The sequence below is a fragment of the Eulemur rufifrons genome, chromosome 19, assembly GCF_041146395.1.
Source record: "Eulemur rufifrons isolate Redbay chromosome 19, OSU_ERuf_1, whole genome shotgun sequence".
Lineage (NCBI taxonomy): Eukaryota > Metazoa > Chordata > Mammalia > Primates > Lemuridae > Eulemur > Eulemur rufifrons.
This window is the reverse complement of record NC_091001.1, coordinates 107,608,515-107,628,156: the sequence shown is the minus strand read 5'-3', so window position 1 is coordinate 107,628,156 and position 19,642 is coordinate 107,608,515. Positions and strand designations below refer to the sequence as shown.

Below are 19,642 nucleotides of genomic sequence, written 5' to 3'. Positions count from 1 at the left end.
CAGTTGAACTCCTGCTTGGTGTAGGAACAAGTCCCCACCAGCTCCCAAGGCCAGAGTCGCCCAGCATCCGTCAACTACTTGACTCTGTACGACTTGGAGATTAAACTCCTGCCACCCCGTTACTGGGGAAGCCGCAGTTAGATGGTTGAAGTGAGTTTATGTCCTTTAATTCAGAAAGAAAGTCTCGAGAGCAGAGTCGGAAAGAGAGATGAAATAAATGGGAAATCAAAAAGAAACTAAACTAGACAAAGGGGGACTTACCCATCCTCCTGCCTACCCCACTCCTGTCCTCGTTTTGCCAGAATGGTCACCAAAAGTAAGTAAACCTCGCTGGAGCCCTAGTCCTTCGCTCCAGGGCATCCATTGAGAGGCAGCTTTGAGAAATTCTGTATCTTCTCTTCCTGTTGCACCAGTGGAAAAGGGTTCTAAACCAAGAAAGCACTTTTGCTTTTGGAAATCAGTCACCATACAGATCTAATGCAATTAAATCATTCCTGAAGTACGTAGCATTATAGATAAATATATAAGATCAGATTCCTGGCAAATGTCACAGAAGGTAGTCAAGGAAGACATGGGAAACTGTTAAAGAAAACGTGGCCATAGAGGACTGCGGACATTTCCCAGGCCCCTGTGATGGGCCAGGCACCATGTCAGAAATGAGCAAACCCTCGTCCCTGTCCTCAAGGAGAGCCAGCCGAGCTCGGTGGACAGATGTCTGTTCAGCCACTTGACGAATGACAGCCAATATCTATCAAGCAACTGCTCTGGATGGGAGGCGATGCCTTTGACGGGGCTGGAGGGCCGAGGAGGTCAGTTTGAAAGATGATGAGCATGTCAGTGAATGAGGCACACCCATCTGGGGGAGGAAGTTGGAAATAACAGGGGAGTAATTGAGGAACTCTTGTGGGACCCTTAATTCTTAAAGAGAAGAAAGGATATTAGGAAGACAGGTACAGTTGAGAAAGATTTCACAGACATGGGGATGGGAACAGTGTTTTTGGGACAGTTTTGCATTCGTTTGCTCTGCCAGTCTTGCATGTAGTTAGATGTTGCCTACTGTGTATCATTTCATTTGCAAGGAGCAAACCTGTGGTATTAAAATGGAGAAACTGTTATTAATATTTCCTACATAATGTGTCTCAGCTAATCTTCTAGTTGAGAGAACTAGAAAGGAAAGTTAAAATCACTTTTATTCACTTGCATAATAAATGAGCAGAACAACGGATTCCTGAATTGTCCACTTAGGAGTTTAGCCTGAAATAATTCATATCCACATATGTATATTTAATAATTGATGATAGTCAAGTTGAAGCTATTTATTATTAATGTAATTAGAATTCCAAGTGGAATATACTTTTGGATTTTTGTGTTGTCCCACTGATTTGTGTCTAATATAAGCACTGTAGTAGTTTTTCACCTAGGGAAGAATATTTAGAAAGATGGTATTCCAGTGGAATGTAATAACCTGAGGAAATCTGTGTTATTTTACAAGGTCAAGCTAGAAGATGCCACATTAAAAAAAATTTTTTTTCACATGTTTCTTAACCTCAGAGTTTCTCTGAAAATCCACAACATAATTTAAGTCTGGCCAAAGGGTTTTGTGAGATTTGGCTGGGTTCTCCTTCAGAAACTTTTGAAGTAGGGTTTGTGGCATCCTGGTTCAGGTGGTACATAAAACCCTGTCAGGTGAAGCAGCTATTTCTTGCCAGATTTTGAGATTGAAATCAATAGGTTTAAAAGTAATTTGGTATGGGGTGAATACATTGCAGGTGGCTTTAAAGCTGTTCAGCTGGAAATTTGAGCATCCTGTTTTGTTCTCTGTAGGTTTTACTTATCTTTTTTGTTCTTGAGGTAATTAAGATACTTTTTCCTTTTAAAACCGAATTCCCCTCACTGCCTGATCACATGTCTTAGCATAAGACGTGGAAACCAAAGACAAAGACAGTAAGGAGATCAACATGTATGGGGAGGCGAGCTGAGCAGCTGGTTTTGTCTGGTGTCTTATCTTCCGGCAAATCACATTAGCTTCTTCCTTGAGCCTTTTACTTCAGAGGTAACTGAAGAAAGTGAAATTTGGGAGTTTACAGCCAGCTGGTTTATTCTCGTATTCTTTAAGTATTTGCTCAGCATTTATTCCGAACAGAGCTTGGAGGAGAGGCAGAGAAAGAAGAGCCCCCCTTCCCCCCCGCAACTTGCCTGTGCCCCTTGGCCAGCAGGTGCCTGATGTGACCAGGCCCACCCCGGGCCTTAAAGGACACTGTCTCTCACGTTCCTCCTGGGGGAGACATCGTCCCGTCCACCCCAAGCTCTCTTGCAAAGGAATTTTTTAACCAGATAATATCCATCTTTCTGAAAGTAGTTCTGGTTAATATAGTATTCCCCCTCCCCTCCCACTTGTTATAAACATTTTAACTGTGGTAAAAGACACATAACATAAAGTTTACCACTTTAACCATTTTTAAGTGGCATCAAGTAATTCACATTGCTGTGCAGCTATCTCCACCGTCTGCCTCCGGAAAGAACTCTTTTCATCTTGCAGAACCGAAACCCTGCATGCATTAAACACCGACTCCCCATTTCTCACTTCTCCCAGCTCCTGGTCATCACTCTTCTCTGTTTCTATGAGTTTGTCTACACTAGGTAGCTCGTGTAAGTAGAATCGTACAGCATTTCATCCACGTGGTAGCATGTGCCAGAATTTCCTTCCTTTCCAAGACCAGGTAGTATTTGGCTGTGTGGGTAGACCACGTGGTGCAATTTTCCATTCAGCTGTCCGTGGACACCTGGGTTGGGCTGCTTCCTCCTCTTGGCTGTTGTGAATAATGCTGCCCTGAACGTGGGTGCGCAAATACCGTTTCGAGACCCAGCTTTCTCTTCTTTTGGATATCTACCCAAGAGAAGAATTGCTAGATCACATCGTAATTCCTTTTTTTTTGGGGAATTGCCAGACTGTTTTCTGAAGCGGCTGTGCACAAGGGCTCCTATTTTCTGTTTTTTCTATAGTAGCCATCCTAATGGGTGTGAGGTGGTAGTATTCTCCCTTTTTAAAAATTTTCAGCGCTCAGTTGTCAGGGTGGCCCCAGGGTACAGATGTTGAGGACAGTTCCTGGGAGCACATTGCTAGTGGGGCCCAGGAACTTATTTGTTAAGAATTATTGAGAAGATTTCCTGCTTTCAAAGAGTGATATTTTCAGACTTGCAAAGAAGTTACTCGTTAAAAGGGGATAGCTCACGATATCAAAGCACCACTCACCTAAGCTAAAGACACAGCTGGAGGTATCAGGGCACCTTCCGATCACATGTGGTAGGAAAACACACCACATCGGGAAGATCACACAGGACATCTGAGTCTTGGCTCTGTCTGCCGAAGTCATGTCCCATATCAGGGCTTCTTTAAAATGAGGTTGTTGAAACAACTCACTCAGGATCCTTCCAGCTTCAAAATTCTTGGATTCTGTGCAATGACCTTGACTTTGCTCCCTGAAAAGGGGGAGGGATACTTTGTTGTTGATGACAAGAGAGCAGGACAACAGTCAGTTTCAATTAATGAAGATGTCGCTAAGGACTAAGGAGTGCAGCCTTTGTCTCAGAGCAGTCATCTAGGCTGCTGTGCTCGTTTTGCAGAGGAGAGGCTAGGAAGCAGGGGTGTGGTAACACCGTCCAGTTAGGAGCTTTCTCTTTCATGTGAATGAAAAATGTCAACAGCAGTTCTCCGCTGCACTGGCCTGGGTTCAGTGTGGTCTCATCATTCAGTGACAAGCACAGCTCGTATAGGAGAGTGGTTAAGTTACAGGAAGCCATGGGGGTTGGGAGAGGCGGCTTGAGAAAACAAAAATAGAGGTCACTTCAAAATCTAAAGACCCAGTGTCTGGTCTGGTGGTGCGACTCACCAGCCCCGTGATCTGGGCATTTGCTTCACTGCAGTTTTCTCGTCTGAAAGGCTGTGTTTACCTCCAGGGCTGCTGGAGAGTCAACATAAGATGATGATATATATGAAGGAAATTGTACAAAGGTGCTATTAATACTGCTTGCACGGAGCAGTAGGGTTAGGGGTTTACCTCTCTCGACAAACATGTATGTTAAAACATCTAAATTTATCATTCAGGGTGATGTTGTCTTATATAAAATGATTCACTGTGAGAAGTATCAGGGTTACAGAGAATCATTTTTTGTATTGTATATCTTTTCAAGAACCACCCCACCCCACCTTTTTGGCATGAAGTTAGTTAAAGAGCAGGAAAGTTCCCAGAACCAACCAGTGTACACAGCAGGTTCGTCAACCACAGGTGCGCAGGGGCTGAGGCGGCTCCCGGGATCAGCGCATGTGACTCCATGGGGTAGTTGCCTTGAAGGATCAGAGCAGTGTGGACCAAGAGACCGGGTGAGGTCTTGGGAGCAGTTGGAAGTTACATTGTGCAAATCCTTCATGTTCAGGTGGGATTTGCAACCACGTGGCTTCACGAGGCCACCGAAGCATTAGGTGAAACAAGAGGCCGGAGAGGAGAAAGACCACGGAGAGGTACCGTGTCCCTGCAGGGAGGCCAGAGGACAGTTGGTGGTGGGGCCGGCTGAGGCAGAGTGGGGAGGAGCGGAGAGAGAAAGGCCAGAGTGTGTGGCTGGTCCAGGCTGAGGACGTGAATGCTGTGGGCCCATCTGAGGTGTCTGAGTCAGGATGTGGGCTGGCAGGTCAGGGCACGGTGACAGCATGTGACAGGCGTGGGGATGGGCCAGCAGCAGCACCCCGGTGCTCGCCAGGCAGCCAGAGCTGTGCAGAGGCCAGAGCATGGTGATGGCTCATATTCCTGCTGCTTTGAACCCAAAGTGTCTCTCGGCTTGTCCCCTCCGCTGCTTCTTCTGTCACCACCTCCTTTTGGGGAACATCATTTCTCGTCTGCATTGTCACCAGCAGTGTCCCGTGGCCTTCCTGCCATCAGCTGCATTTCCTGCCAGTCCTCTGTGCGTTTTTACTGTGATGCTTTTCCTACATCATGGATCGAAGTGTCGTTTTGTTGTTCCAGAATCCAGTGGTTTCACACAACAGAGCCCGAGTCTCCTGGCGTGGTCTGCCACTCTCCGTCACTCGCGCCTGCGTATTATGTTCTGGGCTCAGCTTCCAGCCTGGTGGTTTTGAGCTGTTGTGCCTTTCACGTCCCTTTCACTCCTCTTCGGCTCCCTGGCCACTTACGTGAAAGCGTCCGGTCCTCCTCCAAGCCTGCCTAGGGCCAGCGCCTATATGCTGTGTTCTTCCCTCTCCTTGGCCGGAGTTCGCTCAGCCTTTACTGAATAAAAACCCAGCAACGCTGATGTGTGTTCTGGGGGAGAGCAGCCAGAGGGCAGGCAAAGGCCAGGATGGACGTTGTTACCAATAAAGACCATCTTCTCCCTTCTCATGTAAAAATTCATTTTTCCCCCAGTACTAAGTAGCTACTTTATTTGGCATGGTGAGGGATACTAAGTTGAGTGAAATAGTCTCTTTTCTCAAGAGTCGTAAGAGGTAGTGTGCAAGACCTGCGTGTGATGACAGAACAAGGCACAGGTGGCAGCAGTCCTAGGGACGATCTGAACAAGGTTTGTGGGACTTCAGAGAAGACAGCCCAGTGACAGCTGAGGTTAGATAGCGTGGGGTCAGAGCTGTCTGCTGGACCGTGGGAAGGCAGAGATTGGTGGGCTCACTGATTCAGGGGGAGGGGCGGTGGGTCCTGGGGTGGGTATTGTGGAGTGTGTTCCAGAAACAAAATGATCTAGCTGTGAAAGTCGAGTGTGTGATCTACATTTTTGCAATGGTGATGAGTTCATTTCGATTGGCTCTTGATGGCTTTCCCGGAATTAATTGTGTGTGTGTATGTGTGTGTTTTGTCTGTTTCTGTGTTCTAGGCTCAGACCATGAATTACGTGGGGCAGTTGGCCGGCCAGGTGTTTGTGACCGTGAAAGAACTCTACAAGGGGTTGAATCCCGCCACGCTGTCCGGATGCATCGACATCATCGTTGTCCGCCAGCCCAATGGGAATCTGCAGTGCTCCCCCTTCCACGTCCGCTTTGGGAAGATGGGGGTCCTGCGCTCCCGGGAGAAAGTGGTAAGAGTGCGGGACCCAGTGGCCTGGCACTCCGGCTGTCTCCTTAGAGAAAATCATCAAATTCCTGTGTTGTCACCTGTCTGCTATCTCAGACCCAGATTTTTAGGTCTTCATTGGAAATGGCTGTTCACTGAATTGACAGTTACTAATTCAAATTGTTCCAGTTAGTAGGGCCATATAAATTACTCTAAAATGTGGCATACACCAACTGTTTATCAAGCTCCTGTGTTCTGAGGGTCAGGGATTCAGACGGAGCACAGCTGGAATGGCTTGTCTCTGCTCTCTGCCCTCTGGGGCCTCAGTGGGAGGACTCAAAGGCGGGGGGCTGGAGTCATTGGGTCCCCCCTTTCTCCCATGCCTGGTGGTTGATTCTGGCCCTTGGCCCGGCTCTTTGCCGAGGCTCTTTGCTGCACCACCCACACGTGGCCTCTCTGTGTGCCCTGGGCTCCCCCACAACATGGCGGTGGTTTCGACGGTGAGGTTGAGGGTGAGCATCTCTGGGGAGCCGGAGCCAGGTGGCCGCTGCATCTTTCTGTGGCCCAGCCTTGTAAACCATGTGATGTCACTTCTGCTGTGCTTTACTAGTTGGGCAATCGCGAGCCTGCCTGGGTTCAAGGGGAGGGGGAAATAAGCCTTTCTTGATGGAGAGCGACCGGGTTTTGGGAGAACATGTAGAAAAAGAAATCTTGACGTGGCCATTTTTGGAAAAGACAATCTGTCACACAGATTAAAGAAAAAATTCTTAAAAGTAGTTTATACATTTCATGCCCCTATTAATATGGAATTTGGAATGCTGTCTCATGACTGGTCCTTTGAGTTTAGTTCAAATGGAAGCTCTTTGTTGAGAGTATTTCAAAGATCCCAGCCAGTCTCTGGTGAATGTTCCAGGCTGTAATTTCTAAGGACTGGGGCTGAAGAGAGGTTGATTGCAGTTTGAACTCTACCACTAACCAGTTTTTTGACCCTGGGCCAGTCACTTCCCTTGTCTGGCCTCAGCCCCTGAGCTGGAAAAGGAGGAGCTGGGCCAGATGGTCTCGGAGGGGCCTTCCCGTTCTGGGTTTTGTCTTCCACGCTCAGGGGCCTGCTCTCCCGAGCCCAGAGTTCCCCAGGGCTCAGGTGCAGCCGTGGTGGTTTGGAGCTGTGAGCTGGTCTCAGGGTATATGTGATTCAAGGGTTTCCCGAGGAAGTTTCCTGTTTTGGGGAAGGCGGCTCGTTCTTAACCATGTTTTCCCTTCAGGTTGACATAGAAATCAATGGGGAATCTGTGGATTTGCACATGAAATTGGGAGATAATGGAGAAGCATTTTTTGTTCAAGAAACTGATAATGATCAGGTAAGGAGGCTGGGTGGTCAGGGTTAGGGTCAGGGCAACTTCCTGGTTTTGAGCTCTGAGCAATGCTATCTGGGGACACAGCAGAAGTCTGTGAAGAAGTAATGCTGGCGCCTGGCTATGTGGACGATGGTGGCAGAGAGAGGTGGCCGTTTACTTGTACTGGGCATTTGAGCCAGACAGGCTGAGTGTGCTGAGTCTACACAGCTTGCTTCCTTTTGCTCACTGTTTCTGGGGAGACAGAGGCAGGGGCTTTACACATCGGCTTGAACCATCGTCCAAAGCATACAAATTACAGGGGTCTGTCAAATCTCAAATGGCTGAAGGTTCTAGTTTTTATTTAGTGAGCGGCCAAGTCACTTGTATTTTTTATTATTTTAACAGCTTTATTGGGATGTACTTCACATACCATACAGTTTACCCATTTCATGTGTACATTCAGTGGTTTTTGCACAGATACGTGCAGCCCTCACCACAGTCCATTGCAGGGTGCTTTCATCACCCTAAAACGAGACACCATACCTTTAGCTGTCACCTTCCCTGTCCTCAACCTGCCCAACCCCCGAGCCCTAAACAAGCACTAGCGTTCTTTCTGTCTCTGTAGATTTCCCTGTTCTGAGCTTTTGAATGGAATCATATAGTGTGTGTTCTTTTGGGCCTGGCTTCTTTCACTCTTGTTTCAAGGTTCATCCAGGTTGCAGTATGTATTAATACTTTGTTACTTTTTATGGCCACATAGTATCCCACTGTATCTGTATTCCACATTTTGTTTACCTCTCATCTGTTGATGGACACTTGGGTTGTTTCCACTGTTTAGCCATTATGAACAACGCTGCTGTGAACATTCACATACAAACTTTTGTGTGGAGATACATTTTGATTTTTTTTTAAGGTATATACCTAGGAGGGAAATTCCTGGGTCATGTGCTAACTTGTAACTTTATGATTTACTAGAGGAACTTTCAGACTGTCATAGAAAGTGGCTGCACCATTTCATGTTCCCACCAGCAGTGTGTGAGTATTCTGATTGGTCCACGTCCTCTCCAGGACTTGTTTGTTATCTGATGTTGTGATATTAGTCATTCCCCTAGGTGTGAAGTGGTGTCTCCTTGTGGTTTTGATTTGCATTTTCCTGATAACTAGTGGTTTCGAGCATCTTGACTATTTGTATATTTTATTCAGAGGATTATCTATTCATATACTTTGCTCATTTTTTTTTCAGGTTATTTGTCTTTTTTATTACTGAATTTTACGCATTCGTTATATATTCCAGGCACATGTCTCTTGCTAGATACTTATTTTGTAAATATTTTCTCCCATTGTGTGAGTTGTCTTCACTTTCTCGATGACGTCTTTTGCGGCACACAAGTTTTTAGCTTTAATGATGTCTAATTTATCTGTTTTTTTCTTTCTTTTTAAAAAGTTTGTGTTTAACTTTTATTCTGTGTTTTTCATTTGTTGCACGTGCTTTTGGTGTCATACATGTAAGAATTCTTTGTCACATCCAAGGTCATGACGATTTACCATTATGTTTTCTTGCAAGATAGACTAATTTTTGAAATCTTTTATTCACTGGTGAAGCCTCTTTGAAGGGATCTGATGTAGTGATTCCTCGTGAAATCCACTTGAACTAGTTCCTTTCTGGGAAGAGAGCATGACTAAAAAGGAACAGCTCTGTATGGCTCCAAGCTCTCAAAATTCCAGCTTCAGGGCGAGATGGTCCCAGGCACTGCCTCCCTCTGGCCTGCCCAGAGCTGTGGTGTCGGGGAGGACCCAGCCCCCCAAGCTGCACCCTCCGTTTTCTGAATGACCCCCTGGCATCAGGGATCCCTGTCTGTCTGCTCTTTCTCTTTTAAATGCAGAGGTTCTGAGAATTATTAATTGGTTCCTACTGGTGGGTAGAGAGAAACTAGTTCCACCTTAAATGGACACCTGCATTTTTAACTTTGTGTGCACTGCTTTAGACAGACGTTAGGCCGTCAGAGCTGAGGAAGCATTTGGGGCCAGCATGCTGTGGGGCGAGGCCTCGCAGGCCAGAGTATGTTCTGTCCCGTGTAGCTGCCTCGTGGTCTCCCTGGGAGCCTGTGCCCTGCAGAACCACTTGTCACACAGCAGCTGCACTCTGCCTTGGCGGGTTTGCCCGTCTCACACGGCTCCTGCCCCTTCCCTTTCCAGCCCGCGGATGGCCGAGGCCCTTCTCTGTTCTTGACCCTAGTCTGTAACTCTCACTCATCTGGTCTGGCCAAGCAGCCGGGTGACTTCCAGCCTGAGGCTGAGGGTGATTTAGACGTTATGCTTTTAGCGTGTCGGATGCTCTCTAAACCTATTTGAACTACCAGCGGCGTATTTCTGTGCATCCCCTCTCTCGTGTGTATATTCTTTACTGCTTGTTACCAAGTTTCTCATAATGAGTCATTCATTAATAAAACGGTTGCTAAAGTTTTCAGAAAACTGTGGGATTGTTGTCAAACAACTAGTAAATTGGCAGGTTGTGTGGTTTTTTCTTTCTGTTTCTAAGAAGGTGGATATCTAATTCCTTAATGTTCACATACCTTGATGTGCCCTGGTACGGGCAGGCACTCGGGCAGGGCTGTCAGCTGGCTTTTGTTTGTTTGTTGGTGTTTGAGGTTACCATCTTTATTCAGTGCATATTAAAAAAAATACAGTGTTTGAGACCAAAAAAAAAAAAAAAAAACCCACATTTACCCATTCTCTCTCTCTCTTTCTCACCCTCCCACACCCTCCCTGAAGTGCAAAACTGAATCCACTTCCCAGCATAATCTGATGACTCAAAGCCCATTTTTTTCCCTCTTTGCTCTGGATATTTCAGACAAAGTTGAATTAGGGTGGCTGAAATCACTGATAATTACCTCACTCTGTTATAATTATGTAAATGCAGGATTGAGTACACAGTGGCATTACGCTGGGCACCCGTGTCTCCAGATCACTGTGGCTGTGACATCCGATGGTCAGGCTGCCCTGCCACGGTCCTCTCCCGGGAGCACTTGGCCTCCACAACTAACCCTGGAGGGCCTTTGGCACAGCCCTGCTCCTCACACGAAAATGAACGGCTCCGTTTTGAAAATGTGTTCTCTCCCTCAGGAAGTGATCCCCATGTACCTGGCCACCTCCCCCATCCTGTCAGAAGGAGCTTCGAGGGTGGGATGCCAGCTGAAAAGGAACTCTGTGGACAGAGTGAGAGGCCTGGACCCCAGCACGCCAGCCCAGGCGCCACCTCCCGGCGAGAGCCCCTCGAGTGGCTCCTTAGTAAAGAAGAGGAGAAAAAGGAGGAGGAAGTCCCAGCTGGACAGCCTGAAAAGAGATGACAGCATCAACACGTCGGAAGATGAAGACATGTTCCCCATCGAGATGAGCTCTGACGAGGACACGGAGCTGCCGGACAGCAGTAGGTAACTGTCTAGGACAGGAGGCCGCCTGGATGAATTCATTTTCCAAGATGATTTTTATAAACTCTTATTTTTTTTCTGAATTTCTCATTCTTCACATTCTTCAGTTATGCGTTTTTAGACCGAATTTTGGGATCACGTGGACCCAATCTTGTAGTGGCGTAAAGATTTGTTGCGGCTTATACTGCTGAGGGACAGCTGGGGAGGCCAGACCTCCCTGGCTGGTCACTCTGGAAGTCTGGGATAGAGTCAGGAACAGGAATGGAACAGACTAATAGTTCATGACCGAAACCATTTTCTTAGAACCTCTTTATTCTTATTCAGGTACCAACTATGTACATAGAAGTTGGGCTTATTGAGACAGAGGGGCTGATATGGGATAGACTTAGGGTTAAAAAGGAACGTAGAACATGCTTAGTTTTCTCTGCAAGCCAACTTTTTCCTTTTAATTTTGATTAGGCCCAAAGTTTAATGGACATTTTGTTCTGTTCTCCTTTACTTTTCACAGTATAGTGAAATTCTGTTTGTTATGTATGACTATTTTGATGGAGAAATGCCAGTTTTAAAAAATAAAACTAATTTTTAAAGGATATTTGATGTTTCAGATTTTCATATAATTCACTATAATTTTTGGTAATTGTTTTTACATCTTTTTAACATAAGGTATAAGGAACATCAGGAGTATCCCCTGGCTTCATTTTTCAGAATAGAATATATATATTTTTTCTGGCTAAAAGTAAAGATCAGTTGGCAACGTTGCTTTCCCTAACTGCAGCCCCTAATCTGCTGTGGGCTCTGAAACGGGGCATTTGGGCTTCTCATAATTGTCTTCCCTGCATGTCTTTTAATTCCAGAATTTAGTGATAAGTATTTCAGGTGAGTCTGCATATACCTGAAACGAGGTAGTTTTGTGGTCATAAGGTACTTCTGGTTGATGTCATTTATTGCTTTTGCTAGGTGATATGTGTATGGTGGTCACTGAGTTATTTGGCAGCTCTGCCTGTCCCTGGCGAGGGTTTTATACCACCCTGGGTCCGGTTCTGGGTGGATCTACCTCCCAGCCTTCTGGAATGTGAAATCCGCAGGGCAGTGGTAAGGTGCCACCAGGGGCGTAGCCAGCCGTGTGAGCATTGTGTGCACGTCTAAGTCCACTGCTGAGACCAATCATTTCAAACCCAAGCGTAAACACACGAACACATTTATATGTACCTGTGTCTCAGTTTTCCCCTCTTCTTTGCTTGGAATATGCTTGGCTGCTTAAAAAGAGGTCATGTTAATACACGAAGCACTTAGAGATAATCAAGAAAAAAATTGGAAGTCAACTTTATTATGAATCTGTCACTAATAAATCTTTGACTTTAATTTTTTTTCCTCCAGAACTCTGGCTAGTGACATACCTCCATTCCAAGATGATATTTCTAAGGAGAACCTTTCCCCGGTCGCGACTTATCCTCAGTCAGCTTCATACCCTAATTCAGACAGAGAGTGGTCGCCCAACCCCAGGTAAGTCACTCACGTGCATGCGTGTGTGTGTGTGTGTGCGCGCGTGTCTCAGTGTGTTCACTTGTCCTGGTCCAGAGGATCTGAAGTTACTTACAGGAAGCACCTCTAAGAAAATAGTGAATAGAAATAAAAAATGAAAATAATTAGGACCAGATAAAAATGCAATATGGAATAGGAGGTACAGATTAGGATTAAAAATAGAACACGTGCAGATCACAAACGTCTACCTAATGTCAGAATCCATCTGCAAACATGGCTCTCAGCTGCCTGGACGTGAAACTGAAAGGAAAAGCACTGAAATTCCACAGTGCTGATCGTTACTAGGAGAAAACGGGCAGAGCTCTTCTCGACAGCCCTAAAGTGAGGTTCGAAAACAGAGCTGTGTTGCTTTAGTGGCCACTGGGGTCATTCAGGGCTGTTCGGATGCCGCCTCCCCCATGCTTAGTTCATTCCTCTGGATTTATTTCCCTGAGATGAACTCGCAGGTTGCCTTAGAGGTCCCGAATAAACGAGGACCTGTCGCTGCTCAGCGTGCCCATTGCCCGCCTGAAGACTCCAGAGGCCTTTAAGTCAGTGAAACCTGTGAGAATACGTGAGCCCCTCTGAGTAGTGTTCCAAAGGAAAATAGTGAACTCTCAGCACTGATGATAAAACTGGTTCTTGGGTGGCAACAAAATCTTAGACATTATAATGATTTGTGGTCCCTAAAGGGCCATAGCATTGAAATCTCATGGTGGTGGGGGGTGGGCTATTAATATCTCAGAATGCGTGGGAGTGTGGTGCTAATGAGGAAGAGGACACTGATCTAAATGACAGTGCCATCCTTGGATTACTCTTACACCTAGTGCCTTAGATTTACTTCCGGTTCTAAATGGAAGTGGATGTGTCCCTAGAAGCTCTGGTGTGTGCTAGGGTGGGTTCCTACCTAAAGCCAGTCTCATCAAAACGCCACTGCTGGGTCCATTTTGATCAGAGTACTCTTGTGAATGGGACAGCAGTCCGCAGCGTGTGCCAAAGTTGAGGCTGGAGAAAAAGTAGCTCTGTCCCATGCCCGGTGTCCAGCCGAGACTGGCTGTGAATGTGAGTCCGCAGGGCGCCGCCGGGCCTGTTACGAAGACCCCTCGTCAAGGTCTGTCTGTGTCGGAAACCAGCCCCCTCCGGTAGAAACATGATGATTAGCTACTTACATAATTTTAAGTTTTCTGATAACCCTATTTAAAAAGTAAAAAGCAGATGAAATTAATTTTAAAAATATATTTCATTTGACTCAGTATATCCAAAATACTCTCATTTCAACAAGCAATCAATTTTAAAAAGTTGTCAATAAGATATTTCACATTCCTGTTTTCATAGTAAGTCTTTAAAATCTGTTGTGTATAAGTGTATAGAACATCTCAATTTGGACTTGCCACATTTCAAGTGCTCAATAGCCACATGGAGCTAGTGGCTTATTATATTGGACAGTGAAGATAAAATACCTTTCTAGAACCTCATACATTCTTTCCGTAGGTCTGTGGAGATAAAACCTAGAGGGGAAAAACAGTAATTTAGGAAGAAAATAATGTAGGATATTTAGAAACTATGAATAGGTTGAAAAATCTGTAAAAATGCTATATATTAATTTTAAGAATTTAAAAGAAACATTTTAAACACAGCCCTGAGCATGTTTGTCTGTCTTTAATGTTTTTCTTTATGAATCCAGAACAATAACTGAGTTAGATTATATAGATCTGACCACTGTCAAATGGAATTACAAATTAGGATAACTAGACACATTTCCATACTTGGAATTTTGTATTTTCTTTAAAGAGAGTTGATAGCACAGAACATCAAATCCTCAGATTACGTAGTTTGAATAAGCACTAAAGTGTGACCAAAGACAGACAATCGTTTATGGGCACATGGGTGAAATAGAAAGTGAAATAGGTCTTCTGACAGTTTCCTATTTTTGTGGTTCAGAAAATTCATGTTGATTTCTTTGTGATTTCAACATACAGTTCTCCGCTGTTGTCAGATGCCTAAGTATTTTCATTTTCTTGCAAATGTCATTGTTGAGAGTCGCCAAATAATTTATATGAAATTCCATTTAATTTAATTGACCTATGATTTTTTCTTTCTTTTAATGTATCACGTGGTGGTATCCAGTAACCTGGTAGATTGCAAAGGGTCGCCCCCTCATCTTGCAGTTGCGGCCGAGGGAGGTCTGTCCAGTTCTTGCCCTCCACATTCTTCCCACTTCCGTCCTTCGGAAAGGTAGAGCAGTTATTTTCCCCGCTTGAATATATTCAGTAATGAAAGTTTTGATCTAACTCTTCTAAGTCTATTTTATCATTAACCAAATTACTTACGGAGAAAATACCTGTAGATTTTATAAAGTGAACATGTTGATCTAACTCTTACAATCTGCTTCACCAACTAACAAAATTACTTACGAAGACTATACATATTATTTTCCTTTCATTTTAAGCATTTGTAGATGATTAGATTTTTTTTGAAGTCCTGAATTTGACTTTCTGGAAATTATGGTTAAGTATATCATTCTACCTAATTTTGTGGAGTGCTTTGAAAAACAGAATAATGAAATACAGGTTGGGAATATGATCTTTTGTGTCTAGGGTTGTTTGACAAATAAGTTTGCAAGAGATTTTTGGGGTGCCACTCTTAAGGCATTTGCTATAAATATTTAAATAGCTCATTAGGCTGTCTGAATAATGGAGTCGGATATTTTCCACAGAATTTATAGAACAGAATTTGGGAGACTAGTAGGTTGGATCTCAAGTTTAGGGTCACTGGCTTGTGTTTTCATCTGGTGCAGTTGTCTGAGGTTTCTGCCTTCGATTTTGACCTACCTACGTTGTAGACTTAAGTGGCTTACTTTATAAAACCTTAGCAAATGAAGCTGTGATTAATTTGTACATGGAAAACTGTTTTCTTTTTGTTTAAAGAGCCAAACCTCAGCTTTTCCTTCATTCAGATGTTATATAAGCAGAAGAAAGGTCATTTTAAAATGAGGGAAACAAAGTGATACACAGTTATAGCTAACTTACCTTGTTGGGGCTGGCAAAAATGCTGAAAGCTATTACGAGGTTAATAAATACCTTATTTATGAAAATCAGTCAGTGATCTTGTAAGCTTACTTTCTGAACAACCCTCGATTTTAAAAGGGTCATATTTGATAATAGGGCATTTTGGAACCAACTGTCTGATAAGTCACAGTCAGCATTGGGACTCCCTTTTCTTGGGTCGTCTTCAGTCTGTCTGAATCCCCTCAATGACCAGTGGCAGAAAGTACACGTGTATCCGTGTGCGGAATCCTTTTGGGAACGGCTGCTGTGGCATAAGTGGGCAGCATTTATGGTGGTGGCATAGTTAACATGAGAGGTGGGACTTGTAGCTTACGACTTTCGTGCAGGGCTTGCTTCTTTAATAATGTGAGCTTGCAAACCTGAATGCCTCTATGGAACCCCTATAGCTTGTGGCTTTTAGGAAAGGACCAGAATGTTAGGAATCCTGGAGTTGGGAGGTGCCGCAGGAGAACTGTGCTCAGCACTTCCATTCTTTCCGAGCAGAGGCTGGCAAACCACAGCCCGTGGGCCACATCCAGCCTGACACCTGCTTTTGTCAAGCTTTGCTGGAGCACAGCCAGTTGGTTTATGTATTGGCTATGGCGGTGTTCGCGCCACCAAGCAGAGTTGAGTAGTTGCAACAGAGATCATGTAACCCACAAAGCCCAAGATATGTGCCACTGGGCCCTTTACAGGAAAAGTTTGCAGACCCCTGCTCAGTCTGAAGGGCTTTATTTAATTTATTGTCAGTGGGTAAGATAATTTGTTGTTCCAAAGCACTTATAGCAAAATGTAAGTTATATTTTATGTGATAAAATATAATGGCAAGAACTTTTTAAACAGATACTTTCAGATTCGGGTGCAGCACCGTTGAGGGTAGTTAGCCAGTTAGGGTGGACTTCTTCTGTGATGCCCCTGGAGAAAGAGTGGGTTCAGGTCACAGGCTTACAATGCACAAGGGCCCCTCACTGGAAGTCACAGCACTTGGGTCACCCATTACTCTGACACGGAACACGTGATTGTGAATGCTTCAGTGGCAGAAAAGCATTGCTCCTTTGGAGAAAAGTCTAATTGTAGAACTAGCGGAAGGAAGGGATGTTGAAAGGCAGTGAGTGCTTTCCCACGCAGACGTGTGTGGGGCCAGCATCCCTTGTCACGGGACTGCTTCCTAAAGGGCAGGTAAACGTATGTGTGTTGGTAGTTGGTAGTGGGGTGTCCTGGCATATAAGCTCTCACAGCGTGGGACCTGGGGAGCCTCCTCTCCGCTCATAGGCGAACTAGAGCATGAGGGCTGCCTTGGGATGGATTGGCGCTCGGTGGGTGCCAAGGGAGAAGGGACCAGCCTGTGTGCACCTCAGTGTGAAACGGAGGAGGGGCAGTGCTTGGTCTGCGCCACAGGGCTTGGCCAGAGAGATTCAGGGTCCGTGTGTCCAGAACGGCACCTGTCTGTTGCATGCAAGTGATGTGTCATCGTGAGCCCACCTTGTACTGCCAGGAGACCTGTATTCAGCTGGAGTAAAAATCTAACTCAAACAGATACAAGAGACCAAGCACGTCAGTGAGAGGTCGCTGAGGAGCATAGATAAGGTCTGTGAAAGAGGATGTCAAGGGAGATTGTAGTGGCTCTATTTCCTGCTCTGTTTGAGAACTCTGCTGTCTTCCTCTAGAGGAAATGGTGCGGGAGAATGAAGACAAGCAGTAATTAAATGTTAGTATATTGTAATAAATACGTACAGTCATTACTGTTGTACATAATTAATACTTAGAATACTGAGAATCTTGTGCATAAGTTGATGACTTTTGGATGGTTACTTTGGCCAGAAGTAAGGCGTTGCTTAGGTCTTGAGAGTTAAAATAGAGAAAACGTGGGGGTGAGAGAGTGTGTTACGGCCATCCAGGAGCCGGCCTGAGAATTGAGCACTGTGATACGTTGTTAGGGAATAAGCCTGAGCAAATTGGTAGGTCCTTTGAAGTATTCCTTTATAACGTCTTATGAAATCTTGACTTGGAATTTATCTGTGGCATTCTGCATGTGATATGATCTCCCTGTTTTCAAAGCTAGTGCAGATTTATAACTATCTTAAATGTGGACTATAATGGGTGGATGTCAGGGCTGGCCAGGACCCTTTTGCAGGCGTCTGAGGTTGAGACACTTGATTGGAAATTGAGAGTACAGGAGAGGTGAGCTCAGGGTGAGGTGGAAGGATGGTGGTTTTGAGGTAAGAACAAACTCTCTTTCCTTTCTCTTTTCATCTCTCTCTCTTTTTCTTGTTGATACTCCTTTTCTAGGCGACTTCTTTTTCTCTTTTTCTCTACTTGGGGTTTGGCCGCAGGCTGGGGCAGGTCACCCTGAGTGGGGGCACCTTCTGCCTGGACACAGGCTGCCCGGGCCCTTGGTGGCCAAAGGAGGGATATGTCACAGAGCCTTGCTCCTAAGGCAGTGACAGCTTGGGTGCATTTTCTGGGTTATTTGAGCATGGATCTGGGCCAAAAACATTTGAAAAAGTTTCTTTTCCCCCTTTAATCATGGCTTTGTGTTTTCTTAAGTCCTTCAGCTTCCCGGCCTTCAACACCTAAAAGTGATTCAGAATTGGTCAGTAAGTCTGTGGACAGGACGGTGCCGAAGAGTAACCTAGAAATGCTTTGGCTTTGGGGAGAATTGCCACAAGCTGCAAAGGTAGGTCCTTTTTCTCAATTCTGCCACAGACTGAAGATTTCTAACTTAGCTTAAATTACATGGAATTAGTGTTCTGTCATAGCCAAGACACATAGCTGCCAGGAGCTGGAGGTAAATGAAACAGTGTTAAGGATTAACCTGAACACCAGAATTACTGACATTATAAAGAGATCTCATTGCATTTATATATTTTAAACATGCAGGACTACTTTCAGGATCTCATTTGCTATCACAACTAAATGCAGAATAAATTTTAAAAAGTACGACTTAAATACACGAATCCTGCTGTCTTCAAGCTGCAAACAAAAGTACTTCCCAGTTCTTCTTTGAGATCAGAGGTGACTGCAGAGAAGTCACGGGGAAAGAGACTTGGATGCTGGGTCTGTTGAATGAGAGGCCGAGGGAGTTGAGACAGCTGGAATCCCTGTTTGTGTCCCTCACGGAGGGACACTTCTAGGAGAGCACTGGCAGAGGGAAAGGCTACTAGAGCAGTCGTGGAAGATGTGAGCCTAATAGATAAAGTCAGGAAATTTTAAGGCTTTGATTCATCAAGTAGCATTAATATTTTTGGACCATCTTTGTTGGTGAGACCCTGGATTTGACCCTGTGGGATCGCCGGAAGAAATAGAGAAGCGTCTGAGTGCAGTGGAGAGAATGAGGGCCTGGGGGGCAGACTGCCCTGGGATTGAATCCCCGTTCCTTCTGCCACTTGCTAGCAGGGTGACCTTGGGCAAGTCAGTGGACCTCCTTGGACCTCGGTATCTTCATCTATAAAATGTGAGAAAACAATTGATGCTGCTCAGAGTGGTTGGGATGTTAAAAGAGATAATGTGTGAAATGTGCGGCACATTTAGCCCTCTAAATATTTGCATTCTTTCTCCTTGGCTGCACCACATACACACTAAGCCTCGGTTTGCCCATCTCCAAAATGCAGCAAGTTCACGTGCAGGTACATAATCACTACAGCACACAGTTTTCTGAAAACGTGAAATCTTTTCTTTCAAGAAATTTTACTTCCTATTCCAATGTATTACAAGCATCTTGAATTATATTATTATATTGCAAACTTTCTTTTTTTAACATGATAAGGTCCCAAGAAGATACTATAGCCTCTGAGAAGATGCTGCAGCCTCTAACATCCCCAATAAATGTTTGTAATATGAATGAATGAATGAGTGAGTGAGTGAATGCAGATTGAAAGCATTCCTATTATGAGTCAAGATGGGCGACTTTTTGGAGAGTAGGTTCTATAGAGGCTAAAGTTGTGGATCCATTTCCTCTCTAGGTTTTAGTTAGCTTTCATGGAAACTGCTGATTTCTCTGCCCACAGCTGTAGGGCTGACCCAGCCAGCTGTCTTTACAAATTCATGTCATTCGTTGCTGGAGAAACAGTGTGAAAGTGCAAACCTATCACGTCTTCTGGCAAAATAGTTCTAACCACAGATCTACTGTAGCATTATTTTTGTTTGTGATAGATAGAAGCTGTGAGATCAGATGGAAAAGTGACTACTTTCTGCCCCTTTTCTAGGCCATAGATTGTATTTAGGTTTTTGTTTGAATACATCCATTCCATAACTGGAAATCC

The 19,642-nt window shown here is 44.8% G+C and overlaps 1 protein-coding gene across 3 annotated transcripts in view; it reads left to right on the top strand.

Moving 5' to 3' along the window:
• Positions 1 to 19,642, top strand: part of LPIN1 (lipin 1) — a 70,698-nt gene that overhangs the window by 9,996 nt on the left and 41,060 nt on the right. Inside the window, exons 2-7 of one of the 3 annotated variants that reach the window (XM_069495150.1) lie at positions 5,875 to 6,075; positions 7,313 to 7,408; positions 10,508 to 10,815; positions 12,190 to 12,315; positions 14,461 to 14,568; positions 17,928 to 18,057. In XM_069495150.1, coding sequence (XP_069351251.1) covers positions 5,884 to 6,075; positions 7,313 to 7,408; positions 10,508 to 10,815; positions 12,190 to 12,315; positions 14,461 to 14,568; positions 17,928 to 18,057 — 960 coding nt within the window. In that variant the 5' untranslated portion in view covers positions 5,875 to 5,883. Of the gene's footprint in view, positions 1 to 5,871; positions 6,076 to 7,312; positions 7,409 to 10,507; positions 10,816 to 12,189; positions 12,316 to 14,460; positions 14,569 to 17,927; positions 18,058 to 19,642 lie in introns of those variants that run through there. The other 2 variants (XM_069495151.1, XM_069495152.1) reach the window with 2 other exon arrangements.